The sequence below is a fragment of the Elephas maximus genome, chromosome 3 (assembly GCF_024166365.1).
Source record: "Elephas maximus indicus isolate mEleMax1 chromosome 3, mEleMax1 primary haplotype, whole genome shotgun sequence".
NCBI lineage: Eukaryota > Metazoa > Chordata > Mammalia > Proboscidea > Elephantidae > Elephas > Elephas maximus.
Window position 1 is genome coordinate 45,147,475 of NC_064821.1, and position 18,022 is coordinate 45,165,496.

Sequence of the window (18,022 nt, forward strand, 5' to 3'; positions counted from 1 at the left end):
CCTAAACAGAGCCTGGCATCTGGTAGATGCTCAACCAATGCTTTATAACTGAATACCTACTGCTTACAGGTGCCTGCTCATGAGAAAAGATTAATGGATACTCAAGCAACTCCTATGAGATGGGTATTGTATCCCTGACATAGAGATGAGTGAATTCAGGCCCAAAAAGTGTAAATAACTTGCCTAAAATCACACAGGAATTCAGTGATAGAGCCAGGACTTAGACCCACGTCCATATGACATCAAAACCCAACGCCGACGCCCAAGAGCCAGTCCCCACTCCGGACTAAAGGGTAATCCCTTGGCTTACTCAGAAAAGGCAAACCCAGTTACAATCCAAAGCAAAAAGCATCCCACAGTGTATCGCTGAGACCACACAGCAATACAGGTTGACAAATTTAGAGCTTTCTATTGTCCCCAGGTGATCAGCAGTTAAATCATCACACTACTAAACCCCAATACTGAAGACACCACAGAGAAATATCATGCCTTTTTCTGGAAACACCTTTCCATCATCCCGCTTGTCTGGTTCAGAGGCTCCTAGAGTGGTTCCTGTCGAACGGAGGGAAAAGAAGCCTTCACAGAGGGACACAGCGGAAGACTGACAGGACACACCGAGCTGGCCTCCCTCATCTGCAGAGCACTCCCTGCAGGGTAGCTTCCCTCTTGAAGTGAAGCTCGTAGACTGCATTCACTGTGATTATTTCCTGTCAAGCAGCATGGGGAGCACGGGATAGGCAGGCAGCAGCACAGCCCTGAGAGGAGGGGATTAACTGCACACCCAGGAACTGGGCTGCTTAGTCGTGTGGAAGGGCTTCCACAGGCTCCCTTTGGATCACACCAATCTTGCCTGGCAGTATACACTTTTACAGGGAAACAGCATTGCTCGCATACCCTGAAGAATAGAACCGCCCAAGAACCCGTTTCTCATCACTGTGGTTACGGAACTCGGAACTCGGAAGCAGCCCAAGTACCGACGTCATAGGAGGACAGGTGATTTATCTGCTTCTTGAGCCACACCTGAGCCAAAGTGGAGCTCAGGGAGGAAACCGCCCCCTGCTCTGGGCTTAGGCTGTCTAGAGCAGCCAGGATTTCTGCCCAGCAACTCTCATAAAATAAATAAAGGAGGAAAAATGAGCTCTGTCACCCAAAGTCTGAGACGTGGTTAGTTAAGGAAGGAATTTAAGGGAGAATTATGTTCATCTCAAAATAAAATGTAGAAATTGCATGGTATTTTGGCCTCCAGGATTATTTTTTAAAAGACGCTTTTTTAGAGGCTGAATGAATTACTAACTGTCTCAGAGGAAGTGAAAGGCAATCTCTCTCCACAAAAGAAGGGCTCAAGCCTTTCCTTTTGAGCTCAGAGGCTGAGGGACCTGAGACCTGGTCTGTGGCTCCACAGAGAGAGCCCGAGAGCATGCGACAAGATGGGACTACAAGCCAGGTACAGAGAAGTCATCATTTACAGAAAAGCCGCCCAGCCCAGGCTTGGGGCAAGACTTCTTTTTTCCGAAGTCCTTTTCAGGACATTGTTGCTTGCGAACTAATGGAACAGCATCTTCTTCCAGGCTACGTATCACACTGACAACTCAATAAAAACCCAGAGCACAAGGTTGACGCATTAATCCACATTTAGGCTAGAAGCCACGTTGATTTTAAATAGGGTCCCTGCTGCTGGCAGCTCACAGGGGCATCTTAGTGTGGCTGGGCCCCGCAAATCGCAAATCTCGCAAATCGGATCACCCACAAGCTGCACAGATTGGATCCTTGAAACCAGGAAAACAATGGCAATTAGCAAAACCTGAAACAGACTTTGCCAAATCTCAGGATCACCTCTAAAAAGAGCAAACTGGATTTCTATTTCTGTATGTGTGGAGGCAGGGCTATTAACTCAGCACGATGTGATCACATAGCCACACAACCACACCATGCTTGCGGTCTTAGTTTCCTATCGCTGCTTTAAGAGAGATATCTCAAGTGGGTGGCTTCAGAGAATAGAAATTTATTTCCTCACAGTTCAAGAGGCTAGAAATCCAAATTCAGGTCACTGGCTCTAGGGGAAGGCTCTCTCTCTGCTCTGGGGAAAGAGCCTTGTCTCCTTCGGCTTCTATAGCCCTGGCAATCCTCGGGTCCTTGACGATCTTCACGTGGCATCTATCTTCCCCGTTTGTGCTTCTCACTTCTGTGCCTTATCTGCTCTTTTTTACATCTCAAAAGTGACTAAATTTAAGACACATCTGACCATAATATGGCCTCATTAGCATAAGAAAGAAAATCTTATTCCCAAATGGGATTACATCCACAAGTCTAAGGGTTAGGACTTCAACACATATTTTGGGGGACACAATTCTATCCGTATCACTTGCCAATACCCACCCAAAGGAATGCTTAATATTCCAATTGCACATGTGCACACACACACATACACACATGGTAAAGAGGAATTCACTTCAGTTCACAAAAGTCGAATGAAACCTATTTTTCCATATTCTGAATGTGAAGGCAATGAGAGGAACCGGCCTGCGTGGCAGCCGCTGCTGAGCAGTGGGGCCGGCGGGGGGAGGGGGGGGTGTGGATGGCAAGGAGCTCGTTCCTGGGGTACCGCTGGCCTCTGCTGGTCACCACAGGAACAGCAGCGAGAGACATGCAGGCTCCCAGAGCTCTCCAGAGGCTTCCACATCACCCACACAACCAAAAACGCCCTGACCCCCAACGCTGACATTGCCACGTTCGCTACTTCAGAAACGCTGAGGACTGTGCTCTTCACCAGCCCCAGCAGAAGACAAATCAAGATGCTGGCAAGGTTGAGCTATAGAGGCACTTGTTCCTACAGCTGGTGCCCTGTGAGCCACCAGCCTGGTCCCTCAGACTCGCAGTGGATGAGCAAGGCTTAGTTCCCTAACTCAGACCTGAACCATGAGCTGGAGGCCGCCAGATACACAGCTACCAGGACACAGGGAAACGTGAGGCACTGCTCCACTTCTACAGCAACGGAAGTCCTCTTGGTGGCATGAATGTCAAACCCTAGACCAGTCCAGAAGGAGAAATGACAATGTTGGAGGTTGTTTCTTAAAGTGTAACTTCTGCAGGGATCATGATTTCATAGCTGAGAGGACTGGGGTGGAATGAAAGGCCCTTCACTTCTGATCTGGGGTCCAGAGCCCGCCTGGCTCGTGGTTACCAACAAGGAGCACCGTCTGGATACTCTAACCACCGGTCCTAACCACTCTCGTCTAAAGTAAACTAGGGAAAGAGAGGGAGCTCATTTTGGAACCTCAATGATGGCAAAGCATTCCTGAGCTGATTTCGGAGTAAAGCTCCATCCCTCGGCAGTCTGTGAAACATCCCAGAAACATCCGCTTGATTCCAATCCTGTTGGAGTTAATCCATCTCCACACACCTCAGTTTCCTCAAGTTTAAAACGAGGCCATAGCAATACCTGCCTCCTAGGAGTCCCTGGGTGGCACAGACAGTTAAGCACTCAACCACTAGCCGACAGACTGGCAGTTTGAACCCACCCAGAGGTTCCTTGAAAGAAAGGCCTGGCAGTATGCTTCTGAAAGATCACAGTCTTAAAAACACTACGGAGCAGTTCTATTCTGCAAATATGGGGTCGCCGTGATTCAGGGTCGACTCAACAGTAACTGGTTTGGCTTGTTTTGTGTGTGCGTGTGTAGTTTTTTTTTTTTAGTATAATCAAAAACCAACCCATTGCCCTCAAGTCGATTCCCACTCATAGCGACCCTACAGGACAGAGAAGCTGCCCCGTAGGGTTTCTAAGGAGCTGGTGGATTCGAACTGCCAATCTTTTCATTAGCAGCCAAGCTCTTAACCACTGTGCCACTAGGGCTCCACCCTATGCACTAAAAAAAAAAAAAACAACTCATTGCCGTTGAGTCATTTCCGACTCAGAGCAATCCTATAGGACAGATTAAAACTGCCCTGTAGGGTTACCAAGGAGCAGCTGGTGGATTTGAACTGCTAACCCTTTGCTTAGTAGCCGAGCTCTTAACCACTGTGCAACCAGGGCTCCACCCTATGTATACTAAAAAAAAAAAAAAAAACCCATTGCCATTGAGTTGACTGCAACTCATAGCAACCCTATAGGACAGAGAACTGCCCCCCAGGGTTTCCAAGGAGCAGTTAGTGGATTCAAACTGCTGACCTTTTGGTTAGCAGCTGAAGGCTTAACCACTGTGCCACCACGGCTCCGCCCGATGTATAGCAGTAATTAAACGAGAGATATGTGCTTCTCAATCAAGGCCTGACCCACAGCACCAACTCCAAATGATGGCTATCATCATCGTCACCATCGTTAGTCACTGTACAAATTGTCACAGTGCCAGGCTGCCTTGGGTCCTACTGGGTACACTTGAGAAAGATCAAAACAGCCCTACCCCTAGAAAGCCACCCCCAAGGCAGCCAAGGCTGAACCCAAGTCAGATCATCAGCAACCCCAACATCTACAGATACTTGTGACAACCCCCCTCTTGCCGCGTCAGAGGCATGAGGCGATCCATTGCTTGTGCTGAACCCGCACTTCACCCACAGTTGCACATGTGATTGACAACATGAAATCTCCTCTCTGACCCAGGCTGGACCCAGAGACCTTTAGCCAGCATTTACACAGGCTGTTTGATGGCCTTAACAGCAGAGATGCTGTTAGTGCCCACGATATACACCTTGCCAATGCTTTATGTCATCGGCCTGAGCTCCAGGGGCACTGCCTCCTTTGGCCACCGTGTCAAGTGAGGGCAGCATTCAGAATTAATCCACGGCAGGCAGCCCTAACTTTGGGTATGGCCAAACATAGACAGCAGCTCACTCACAGCTGGCCAGAGGCAGCTTCACCGATGTGGCCAGCACAGCCCCAGCAGGAAAGGGGTGCCTTGGGCTATAGTCGTCCTCACCAACAAGCTGTCACTTGCCAGCATCAAATCACTGCAGGCCTGCTAAACTGGGACATGGTTCCTCAGACCTCCCACCTCGAGTTCAGCTGTGACTCAGCAGCCAGGCTTAGGGAAAGGCCTTGACGACGTCCTCTGCTTAGAGGAAAGTCATAGTGTCCCCAAGAAGGCCCTGCAGGATCCAGACAAGTTAGCACTGCCCACTCCTTACCAACCTGAGCTCACTCCCATGCATCACACCTGCTGCCAGCCGTGTACAAGCTGGCCTCGCCTGCACCCTCCCTGGAGCACCCTTGACCCTGCTCATCATGGGGCAAGTTTCTTTCTTACATTTTAGGCCCAGCTGGAATGTTGGCTTTCTAAGAAACCCGCCTTATCACCCTTCCTAAAGCGGGTCCTCCATCCTTCTCTGGGACAGCGGCATACTGGTCTCCTTCTGATCACTTACCACAGCGGGCTATCACTTCATTTGTTACCTGCTTTTGCGTATTACCCCCAATAAACTGTAAGTACTATAAAGGTGTTATGGGTTGAATGGTGCCCCCAAAAGATACACTGAAGTCCTAACTCCTGTACCTGTGAACATGGCCTTATCTTGCCAACTTCTACCTGGACAAGTCCCTTTACTTCTAAGAGTCAGTTTCCTTGTCTTAACCAAAAGAAAAAAGGAAGAAGAAAAGGAATGGGAGAATCACATGAGATCAGTAGGTTTTGAACTGTTCCAAGAACCCCAAGGTCCTTGAAGGTGACTCAAAGACCACCCTAGGCAGGGCAATGCTGCCCAGGCAAGAAACCCCACTCCCTCCCCTGCTTCACCAGAGCAGCGCCACTTCCACCTGGTTAGCGTATCTGGCCCCAACACAAGATTTCGTTTGGAAAACCAAGTGCCTCGCTGCTAAAGCAAGTTCTGAGGACGACTGGGCCTGATGCTCCCTGATGCACCTGCAGGTCTGAGATGCACTGAGCCTCTGAGGCAAGGTGCCCACCTCTCCAAGTTGGGGTGCACCCTGCACTCCATCATAGAGCAGCCCCCGCCCTGCTGTCCCTGGGCCCACCTCATTGAAGACAATCCTAGGCGGCTGCCTTGAGAGCTGCTTGGTTGGCCTCACAGTGGTTTTCCACGTCTTCCCAAAGAAGTGTCGGTAGGTGACATCAAAGAAAGACACTCGCAGATGGCATTCAACGTCAGACAGCACTTCCTGCAAGCCCTGGGAGAAGGAAGGGAGTACGCCCTTAAGAGTTCTCAAAGCCTTGAGGCTCCCATAGTTGCCGGGTAGAACATTCTGGCAGACACCAGCCTCTGAGCATCCATCCCCATTGGTTTGGGTCTCACAACCCCAAATTCCTTTTGAGGAAGCCCTTCTCCCACTCCCACTGCTGTTGGTAGGGTGATAAATCCAGTGTTCAGCCTTCTCCAGCCAATCAGACACTGAATTCCCCTGGCTAATCAGACACAAGTCTAACACTCACTAAGCACAAATGAGACACAGGGGCCTGGGCTGTGAGGTGGACATAATTGTCAGGGTGCAGGTCTGGTGCTGCCGGCAGCCTCTCTGTCACCATGTGGAGCCAAGAGATGCAGGGAAAGAACTCCAGGTGACATCACTTGAGACCCTGGATCAAGCCATACCTGAAGCCTGTACACCTGTGCTAACTCCTGTTACATGAGTTAATAAATTAGCTCTCTCAAAGAAGCAATTAGTCCATAGGACTGACGGCCCACACAAACCACAGCCTCCTCTAGCCAGAGACCAGAAGAACTAGATGGTGCCCAGCTACCTTGGCTTCAAACCCCTACTGAGAATTTGCATTTCTAACAGTTCCCAGGAAGTTCTACATAAGAACTCCCTTGGGATTTTGTTAAAATGTAGATTCCCATTCAGTATATTTGGGGTGGAAATACAAATTCTCAGTAGGGAACTTGTTAGAAATGCAAATTCTCAGCAGGGATCCAAACCAGACCAAACCAGTTGAAAGCCTAGGTAGCCAGGCACCATCTAGTTCTTCTTTGAGAGAGTATAATTTATTAACTCACATAACAGGACATCATGCTTGGGAAAATAGAGAGCAATAAAGAGGAAGACCCTCAATGAGATGAACTGACACAGCGGCTGCACCAATGAGCTCAAACACAGCAACAATTGTGAGGATGGTGCAGGACCCAGCAGTGTTTCATTCTATTGTACCCATAGGGTTGCTGAGTTGAAATCATTCCAACAGCATCTAACAACAACTCTGATATGGCCTCATTAACATAACAAAGAAAGTCCTATTCCCAGATGGGTTTACATCCGCCAGTATAGGGGTTAGGATTTATAACACATATTTCGGGGAGACACAATTCAATCCACAACAGTAGTCAATGAAAGATTCTTTATAATTTGAATCCTTTTAAATTTATTGAGGCTTAGTTTATGGCCCAGCATATGGTCTATCTTGGAAAATGTTTCATGTATACCTGGAAGACTGTGTATTCTGCTTTTCTTGGGTTTAGTGCTCTAGAGATATCAATTACGTCAAGTTGGTTGACAATGCTGTTCAAATCTTCCAAATCCTTATGACTTAATCTGTTTGCTCTATCTATTACTGAAAAGAGAATATTAGAAGTTTCCAGCTATCACAGTGAATTTGAATACAGTTCCCCTTAGTTCTATCCAATTTCGTTCCATGCTTTGGGAGCTGTGGAGGACAGAGTTAGTTAGCTTAGCAGGCCTGACTGCTATGCTTTGAAAGCCCTGTTTACACGAGTGGCCTTTGGCTAGTCCAAGAACGTGGATTTCAGGAGGGTTCCCACCACGCTAACCGAGAGGAGCGGTTCACTGTGCCTAAACTGTATGTACAACCACGTGGTTTATGCCGAACATCTGCTTTCCTCCTGGGAGTCGGGAATTTTAGAACGTGCCAGGCAGAGGATGCCTATGTGACCAGCTCCCAATAAAAACCCTGGATGCTGAGAGTCTAAAGCACTTCCCTGGATGACAATGTTCCACATGTGTCATCACAACTCACTGCTGAGGGAATCAGGCCCACTGTATGTGATCCACTGGGAGGAACCGCTGGAAGCTTGTGTCTGGTTACCTCTGGACATCGCCCCATGCGGCTTTTCCCTCTACTGATCTTGCTCTGTGACTTTTTGCTGTAATAACTCTCCACTGTGGATACAACTGTGTGCTGAGTCATGGGAACCCTCCAGTGAACGAATGAACCAGGGGTGGTCGTGAGGGTCTCTGACACAGGTGCATACATGAACAGAATTGTGCTATTTTCTTAATTATTTGCCCTTTTGTCATTATGAAATACCCTTTTATCTCCGGTAATACTATCCACCTTGAAATCTACTTTGGCTGATATTGGTACAGCCACACCAGCTTTCTTCTGCCTAGTGTTTGCATGCCTTACCAAGCCAAACCCTACAAGAAACCATTTGCTTCCACTGGCAGGATAGGGTCTTCTCGTGCACCCCCACAGATCACCAGGCCTTACCAAGGCAACCCAGTCATATGGATATCTGTGGGTGGCATGGGAGTGGCACTGGCCCCTCCAGCAGGCTCCCTGCCAGCTGAAGGGCACAGCTGGCTGCAGAGCCACCCAGGCACGACCCGAGTGTGCAAAAGGGTTGGTACACACAAGCACACGGGCTTCTGGCATGCCACACGGAGCTGCCGAGAAGTCCCGAGCTCTGGTCGCAGCGGTCCTGGGCATCAGGCTGAAGGCAGGCCATGCTGAGCCATGCACAAGGCACCTCTCACAAACAACCTGGCTTGGGAAATAACCCAGGAAATCAGATTACCTGTGTGCTTATATTGCTCCATTGTGGGCGGAAAGGAACTCTTACCAAGCATCAAAAAGTGCTGACTAAATCGCTGAATTGTACATTCTCTTTGCTGATGTGCCACTTTGCCTCCTGATACTGCCAAGGCCCAGAGTGATGGGTACAGAGGTACAGACGCAGATAAATAAGCGAGGATCAATAAGCTAACTGGAAACCTCTTCTCAGCTGAAAGCAATGACAACGTGCATTTGACAATAAATTGCAAATGTCTTTACCTGCTTGATGAGCGGCCCATCGAGGCACTTCAGAACACACTGGAATGCTGTTGATTCCTTTGGAAGTTGGCGACCCCTCTGGGGGTGGGGAGGAACAAGCACATTTTGGGCAAATACCCCATGCCAATCCTTCATGCTGCTGGACCAAGGGCCACTCGGGTCTCCAGGATTACCTGCACCATTCATGTTAGAAAAAGTAAGACATTGTAAGGGCCACAGTGCTCTGGGCAATTCTGAAAGCTTCCTATCTCCCACTGAATCCCTGAGGAACTTCCATACCCAAAACCCCCGCTCTGCAACCCCACCTCCAAACACCAGCACAGCAGACAGCTTAGGGCTGGTGTCCACACTGCCTTCCCTGGATAAAGGTACCCATCTCACTCCAGCGACCCTCTCTGCCCCTCCTCTCCCTGCCAACTGGAGCACCATCACCCTGGACTCAGTGACTGGTGTTGGGGTAGACATGTGCAGGGCCACTCTGTACAGATCTACCAGCGCATGAGGGCATGGGCCTTGGGGGGTGAGTGGCAGCTGAACCCAGCCAGAACGTGGGGCTGTCTTGGAGGCAGCCCTAGAGGCGTGACCCAATCAGAGCCAATGGCATGCAATCCCAGAGCTTCTGCTGGGTTTGTTGAGAGGGAAAGACTCTTTTTTGTAGCCCTGGGAGCAGAGAGGTCATCATCCTGAAGCTGCCAGGGCCACAGTGGCAAGAGCTACCGTGAGACACACACACAAACACAAAGCAGGCAGAGGAAATGCAAGAGGGTGTGACGTCACCATTGGAGCCCTTTAGGGGACCCTAAGCCAGTCATCCCAGGAAAGTCCAGCTACAGGAATGAAGTTTCTTTTTGCTCAAGCTAGTTTGGAACAGATTTTAAGAGCTCCCAGTCCCTGGGTGGCCTGGCTCATTAAGGATGTTACCTCCCTTCAGCTGGACAGGGATCTGAAAACCTTCTCGAGACTTCTTTTCAGCTGACACAGAATATTAAGATGTTGGCCTTTATAAGAAGCTGAATTTAGCACATCAAAATGGCAAGCAAGGAGCGGAAGCAGTGAGTTTGGATTCTGTCAGGGGGCCCAAGAGGTCAAGGTGTCATTTGCCTTTTTCCCTATGTTGACTTGATATTGGCACTGATGGGGTAAAAGCCACGGTGAGTAAAACTGCAGGTGCCTTAGCATGCGTCACAGCCGAGGCACCAGAGGGTTGTGCTCTTCACCATTTGCAGTGAAAGATACATCAGTTTCAATCACGAATGCCCTTGGTAAAGCCGTGAAAACTGTTTTATTGCTTGTCAACCCATGAGCATACATGTTTTTAATTCTGCGGGATGAAGTGGGAAGTGTGCACAAAGCACTTCTTTTCTTAATTGTGCTTTAGGTGAAAGTTTACAGCTCGAGTTAATTTTTCATCCAAAAATTTATATGCATATTGTTTTGTGACATTGGTTGCAATCTCCCAATGTGACAACATGCTCCCCTTTCCACACCGGGTTTCCTGTGTCCATTCATCCACTTCCTGTCCGTTTCTGCCTTCTTGTCTTGCTTTTGGGCAGGAGTTGACTTTTTGGTCTTGTATATTTGATTGAACTAAGAAGCACATTCCTCGCATGTGTTATTGTTTGTTTTACAGACCTGTCTAATCTTTGTCTGAAAAGTGGGCTTCAGGCGTGGTTTCGGTTCTGAGTTAGCAGAGAGTCCAGGGGCCATAGGCTCAGGGTTTCCTCTAGTCTCTGTCAGAACAGTAAGTCTGATCTTTTTTCATGAATTTGAATTATGTTTTATATTTTTTTCCCGTTCTGTCCAGCACTCTCTGTTGTGATCCCCGTCAGGGCAGTCAGTGGTGGTAATCGGGCACTATCTAGTTCTTCTGGGCTCAGGCTGGTGAAGGCTCTGGTTTACGTGGTCCAGGAGCCCTGGTGGCACAGTGGTTAAGAGCTCAGCCGCTAAGCAAAAGGTCGGCAGTTCAAATCCACCAGGCACTCCTCGGAAACACTATGGGGCAGTTCCACTCTGTGCTATAAGGTCACTAGGAGTCGGAACTGACTCGACGGCAACGGGCTTGTTTGTTTTGGTTTTAGTCCTTTGGGCTAATATTTTCCTTGTGTCTTTGGTTTTTTTCATTCTCCTTTGCTCCAGATGGGATGGGGCCAATAAACGTAACTTAGATGGCCACTCACAACCTTTTAAGACCTCAGCCGCTACTCACCAAAGTCAGATGGAGAGCACTTTCTGCATAAAGCACTTCTGCTGCAAACCAACGTAGGATGGTCATCTCAGGGGAAAGCACTGGTTTGACTGTTTGGGTTACAAGCTAAACTAGCTGTTTTTTCAAGGAACACTTACTTTACTAAAAAGAATGGCTAGGAGACAAACTATGGTTATTCAGACTTGGGTAGCTGGCAGGCATTTTCTCAAGCATGAACAAAGCAAGCCTGTCATGTCAAGGAAAACTACTGTAATAAAAGCTTGCAATCGAACATCAGAATTGGGAAAATGTATACCGTGCAACATGAGCTTGACAGCCTCCTCTTTCTTAAAAGGCTTTTCTAATGAGAAGGGTGGTGATGGTAACAAAGGTGATTTTTTGAAATTGTATGATTCAATGTGTCAATATTTGGGAGATCTGAATAACTCAGTGAACCAAGATTTTCCAAATGAACAGTGCATAATATAAAATCATGAGCGGGTAAAAGATCTACCCGAGTTGCAAGGCAGACCAAAGTGTTGTAACGTAACAGAGTGTGAAAGCTCATTCACACTATTTCAGATTCTACATGACAACAAACCTCTAAGACACCATGGCTTGTGGAGTTTTGGCACAGTATCAAAGAGGATCCACAACTCTCTAACCTACTCATCTGAGAGAGGCTAGGTTTCCTTCATATAACCAAAAACCAAACACACTGCTATCAAGTTATTTCAACTCATGGCAACCACGTATAGAACTGAGTAGAACTGAGATTACAGAGTAAAAACTGAGCACTATAGGGTCTTCTTGGCTGTTACCTTTACAGACGTAGGTTGCCACGCCTGTCCTCCACAGTATGGCAGGGTGGGTTCAAACGGCCAACCTTTCAGTTAGTGGCCAAGCATAAACCATTTGCCCACCCAGGGACCTCCTACTTTCTTCATATACTTCCACCAAAACGACATATCATAACAGATGGAACGCAAAACCTGATATGAGAATCCAGAGGTCTTAGCTAGATGTCAAAGAAATATGCAAAAATGCAAAACAATGCCTCTTTTTTTTTTTTTTTGGCTTGGGGAAATATAATTGGTTTTCATAAAAAATGCATTACTTAACATGTAACGGATTTGTTATTTTTAAATGAACTAATATCTTAAACTTTTCTGTATTAATGTCTAATACAGTAAATACCTCTAAATACAGTAACATAAACAAAAGTTCTTCGGGTCCTCAATACTTTGTAAAAGCGTAAAGGGAGCCTACAACCAAAAAGTTTGAGAGCAGCTGTTCTAATCAGACCCAGAAACGTGAGGGCTTCGGGAAGCCAGGTCCTGCCCTACAAGCTCACAACAGCTGCATATGGGAATGGAGAGGCCTGGGGATGCACAGACGTAACTGTACTGCCTGAGATGCTCCCGTATACACACGGGAACTCATCTCGGGGTCCTGTCCCACCTGGAATTCCACTCTCCCCACCCCACCCCCTGCAGGCAGGCACACTGCTCAGCCTCCCAAGTCTAGATTGTGCCTGTGTGTGCATGAATGCACATTCATTGTTCTTTTTTCTTTGTGGGTCATCTGTGTCTGCTCAGTCTCCCTTATGCAGTGAAACTGTACTCCCCCAATTCCATGTGGGAAGGGGCTGCCCCCCAAGCCTAGCCAGAGGGCTTCAATGATTGGCTCAAAGATACGCATGTAGCCCACACTGTGCCAATCAAAGTCTACCCTGGGACTCACACCACGGTCTGGTCAGAAGAGGTCGTCCCTCCTCCAATGATGCCCTGAAGCCTCGAGGACCACCTGGCCACCACAAGGAAAGCCAGCACAGGAGAGGTCCCCTGAGCTGGGAGTGGGAGGACGGGTCCTGCCACCAGAGCCCAGGCCTCCCCCAGGTAGGGACACCCTGACAGAAGCCAGCTCCCAGCCACTGCCAGACTTTAGTTACAGGGACAAAGAAAGTCCCCCAGAGGCTTTTTTTTTTTTTTTTAAGCTAGGTTTTGTAGTCAGCTGAATAATGGCCTCCAAAAATCTCTTCATCCTATTCCCTGGAACTTGTGAAGATGTTGCCTCACACCGTAAAAGGGACTTTGCAAATGTGATTAAGGTTACGGACCTTGAGATGGGGAGATGATTCTGGATGATCCCAGGAGGGCCTGACAACCTCATATCCCTAGGAGAGCAGTGCCAGAAGGGTCGGAGTCAGAGAGAAGGTCGCGTAAAGATGCAGCAGAGAGAGACTAGAAGATGTTGCACTCTGGCTTTGAAGATGGAGGAAGGAGCCATGAGCCAAGCAATGAAGTGCTAGAAGCTGGAAAAGGCAAAGAAAGAATGCTCCCTTGAGCCTCCAGAAGGAACCAGCCCTGTCTGCACCTTGACTTCAGCCCACTGAGATTGACTGTGGACTTCTGTCTCCAGAACCATTACGGAATGCATTTGTGGTGATGTGTTACAGCAGTCCCATGAGACCCATCCAGGCTTCCGGAACCTGCAGGCAGAAAGGCCGATGACACCCAGCTCGAGGGCCCCTCCCTCCAGGGGGACGTCGCGGGGGCCCAGGGGTTCAGCTGTGAGCTGGAGAAGGGACAACCTCTCCTGACCAGACTGTGGCCTGAGTCCCAGGGTAGACTTTGACTGGCACAGCGTGGGCCACATGCTCATCTTTGAGCCAATCATTGATGTCCTCTGGCCAGGCTTAGAAGGCAGCCCCTCCCCACATGGAATTGGGGAGGACGGTTCCCCTGTGCAAGGGAGACTGAGCAGCTGTGAGCTCACAGGGCACCTGTGCTTCCCTTGGTCACAGCACTGTCACCTGTCTTGTACTACCTGCTCACTGGCCAGCTCCTTGCAGAGGGAGCCTTATTCCTCGCTGGGTCCTAGGCACGTGGCTCAACATCAGAACTCAACAAATATTCACAAAATCAAAATAACAAGCATTTTTTTTTTTTAGAGATAGGGTGTTTCCTGTTGACTTGCTGTAAAATTGGGAACCTCATTCGTACAAAATAAAGGCCATCAAGGGCTGAGAGGTGTCTTGACAGAGAAAGTTTTTTTCCAAACAAGAATCACTGGCTGAGCACACCTGGTGAGACACCCTCCAGAAGCAGAGTCCTCACCTGATCACCTACTCTGCCTTGGAGGTGTCTCCCCATTTTTAGGATTGGACCAGACCTTTCGCCTGACCCAGCACCCCCTACTGTCTCCACTGGGGGTTGCAGGGTGCAATTCCACACCTGGCCAGTAGATGGTGCTCAAGACACCCTCATACGAGAACAACTGTTATCAGTGGGATCCAGACTGGGAAGAAAGGCAGTCACTCCCAAAAGGAATGACTGCCCAATCAAAATACTGAGGCTGGAAGGGAGAGGTGTTACCCTGAGATACCCAAACAGAGGTCACCTTAGGGAGGAGGGCAAAAGGCCATTACAGTGAGGTTTAGGACACACGGAGCTCTTCACTTCCCTGCCCGCCTTCACGACACACACACAAACACACACACAGCCACACACAGCCTTCCAGTCCCTGGAGGACAAAATCCCAACTCCACAGAGCAGCTGTCAAGACGCCCTCCCCGCACCCCACACCTAATAGCAGTACCTCCCACACCCTCCATACTCATCCTTGCTTCAGCCACACTGAACTCTCAGACACCAGGCTCTGTTTCCTTCTAAGCAGAATCTTCCCCTCTCCCTCTCAGCACAGGCACACGCTCCCTAGATAATTGCTACTCGCACCCTAGATAATTGCTACTCGTCCTGTAGGGGTCAAACCAAACGCCATCTCCTCAGAGGGAGCACCCCCACCACCAGGTGCTCCATACACAGGACCCAATACAGAGCAGTCACCATCGCAGTCACCAGGGCTGACTGAGAGGTCACTGTTGATCTCCTGCAAGACTGTGGCTCCATGGGGTCAGGGGCCAGGTTGGGACTGGGTCCTCAGTGACTAAACAGAAATGCAATGGAGGAAAAGAGAGGGTCCCTGGGGGCCGGACGAACAAAAGAGAAAACTTACAGGGTTCCACGCTTTGAGACCAAGAAAAGGAGACAAAGGGCTCTCCAAAAAAAAAAAAAAAAAAAAGACAAAACAAGATGAAAATGCATCACCTTATCACAAAAACTAGACGGTGTCCAGCTACTACTACCAACCGCTCTGACTGGGATCACAACAGGGGCTCCCAGACAGAGCGTGAGAAAAATGTACAACAAAAAATCAAATTCTCTAAGAAGACCAGACTTATTGGTCTGACAGAGACTGGAGGAACCCCTAAGACTATGACCCTAGCATACCCTTCTGACCTGAAACCGAAGCCATGCCCGGACACCACCTTTCAGCCAAGCCACAAACAGGCCCACAAAACAGACGATAACACGAGAGGAATGTGCTCCTTAGCCCAATCAATTATACAAGATCAAAAGCACATTTGCCCAGGCAGGAAGGGGTAGAAAATCTGAACAAAAGAAAATGGAGAAGCCAAGGCAGAGATGGGGACAGTGCGGACACACTGTGAGGAATGCAACTGGTATCATGGAACACTTTACGTACAAACTATTGAATGGGAAAATAATTCGCTCTGTATAACTTTCACCTAAAGCACAATAAAAAAAGAAAGAAAGAAAATGCACATTAAGTCCCTATCAGGAGTCCAGGGTGGCACACTCAGCTGCTAATTGAAAGGTGGGCAGTTCAAACCCACTAACACGTGTCTCAGAATAAAGGCTTGGCGATCTATGGGGCACCAGCTCTACTCTAACACACATGAGGTCGCCATCAGTCAGAATCAACTCGATGGCAACTTGTAGCCGTGTCGTTTATTAGGTACTCGGCACTCACAAATATTTGCTTACTTATTTCTATAACAATCTGTAAGACAGGAATCATTATTCTCATTTTATAAATGAGGAAGTTCAGATTCAGAGAGGTTAAATGACCAGTCCAAAGTCACACCTCTAATCCTGGCTAGCCTCAGGGCTAGTGTAACCAGGTCCTGCTCCTCTCCATCCCTTCCAGGTGGCAGGAGAGGCAAGAAGGAGAAGAGATGCCCTGAGGGCAGTAGAGAAAGTGTCAGTGGAGGGATCCAGAAAGGAGCGTAACACTGCTCTCTACCTTCAAGAAAGTCTCTTGCCTGTTTTCCATCTACAAAATGAGGGGCTGTGAAGTTCTTGTGAGGTCTTTATTTCTGCAAATGTATTTAACAACTACTTACTAAGCATCTATTCTGTTCCAGTCCATATAAAGGTGAAGAAGACAGTGAAAGGCCCCATGTTTAAGAATCTGAAAATCCACAGGGGGAGAAGGACAAGGCGCCGAGTGTGAGAAGCGCACAGGAGATGCACCTAGCCTAGGTTCTTTGAGGGAGGGAGGGCTGGGAGGAGGAGGGAGCCAGAGAGGCCCAAGAAGTAAGGGGGGCTGAACTCCAACAAATAAACAGAAGTTAGCCAGGAAAGGGCTGAAAAGCTGTCCAGACAAAGGGAGTACGATGCTCCCTTCCCAGAAGCTAACAGGATCTGAAAGGTCTGGGTCCCAAGAGCAGAAGCTTACAGTGGAAATCGAAGTGGAGTCAGTGAAGTCTGATTAAGCAGTGCCTGACATTCTCATTCCACAAATATTGAGTTCCTCCCATGTCCAAGCAGGAGTCCCTGAGGGGCGCAAATGGTTAGGCACTCCATGACTAGCCGAAAGGTTGGCAGTACAAACCCACCCAGAGCTGCTTCGGAATATAGGCCTAGTGATCTGCTTCCAAAAGTTCGCAGCCTTGAAAACCCTACGGAGCAGTTCCACTCTGCACACATGAGGTCACCGTGAATCAGAGTCAACTCAACAGCAACTAATAACAACATGTCCAGACCCTGTGTTAAGCCCTGGATAAACCCTCAAGAACACAGCAGACAAGTTCCTTGTGCTCATGGAATGAACTGTGGAGTGAGGCAGAAAGGCAAGACACAAATCAGCACACAGCAAAATACATCACTACGAATTCTGGTAACTACACAGAAGAGCAAAGGTGCAGCGCACTGTAATGGAGGCCTGGGTTCCAAATGGAAGACTACCCACGATGATCCAACTACATATAAGGGTGAAGCCAGATTTCCTTCATAGACGTCAACCAAAACAACATATATAGCAAGACTGGATGCAGAAGCAGGTATGAGGATCCAGCTGTCTTCTCTTAAACCAGACATTAAAGAGATCTGTACAAGTGGGGTGGGGGGGCTCTAAGTTTAAAGACTACCACCTATCTGTCAGCTTGTCATACTGTGGTGGCTTATGTGTTGCTGTGATGCTGGAAGCTATGCCAGTGGTATTTCAAATATCAGCGGGCTCACCCATGGCAGACAGGTTTCAGAGGAGCTCCAGACTAAGACAGACTAGGAAGAAAGGCCTGGCGATCTATTTCCAAAAATTACCCAATGAAAAACCCACAGACCACAGAATATTGTCCAAGACTTCAATTCACTTAACTTTGGACATGTCATCAGGAGGAACTGGTCGCTGGAGGACATCATGTTTGGTAAATTGGAGGGCCAGGAAAGGGCAGGTAAACCCTTAGTAAGATGGACTGACATAGTGACAGCGACAGTGGACTCAAACATATCAACGACCACGAAGATGGCACAGGACTGGGCAACGTTTCATTCTCTTGGGTCGTCATGAGTAAAAGCCAACTCGAAGGCAAGTAACAACAACAAAGTCTAAAAAAGAAACAGGTAGGAGTCCAGCCTTGTAAGAAGTGGGGAAGAGCATTCAGGGCAGAGGGAAGAGCATGTACGAAGGCTCCTGAGGCTTGTCAGAAGGTCAGAATGGCTGGGGAATGTAGGTGGGAGTCGCTCAAGGGGCAGCCAGAGGCAGGCAGGGCCTGAAGGGCAGAGCCTCAAGGTCC

General features: G+C 48.5%; 1 protein-coding gene across 8 annotated transcripts in view; it reads right to left on the reverse strand.

The window, feature by feature from the left end:
* Window positions 1-18,022, reverse strand: part of NPHP4 (nephrocystin 4) — a 139,355-nt gene that overhangs the window by 120,538 nt on the left and 795 nt on the right. For 7 of the 8 annotated variants that reach the window (XR_007516516.1, XM_049877726.1, XM_049877728.1 and 4 more), the window contains exons 2-3: window positions 8,955-9,127; window positions 5,963-6,115 (exon numbers count right to left, since the gene is read on the reverse strand). Coding sequence is in view for 7 of the 8 variants with exons in the window: in XM_049877726.1 (XP_049733683.1) it covers window positions 5,963-6,115; window positions 8,955-9,089 (288 nt within the window). In the remaining variant the exon portion in view is untranslated. The remainder of the gene's footprint in view (window positions 1-5,962; window positions 6,116-8,954; window positions 9,128-18,022) is intronic. The other variant, XM_049877727.1, reaches the window with a different exon arrangement.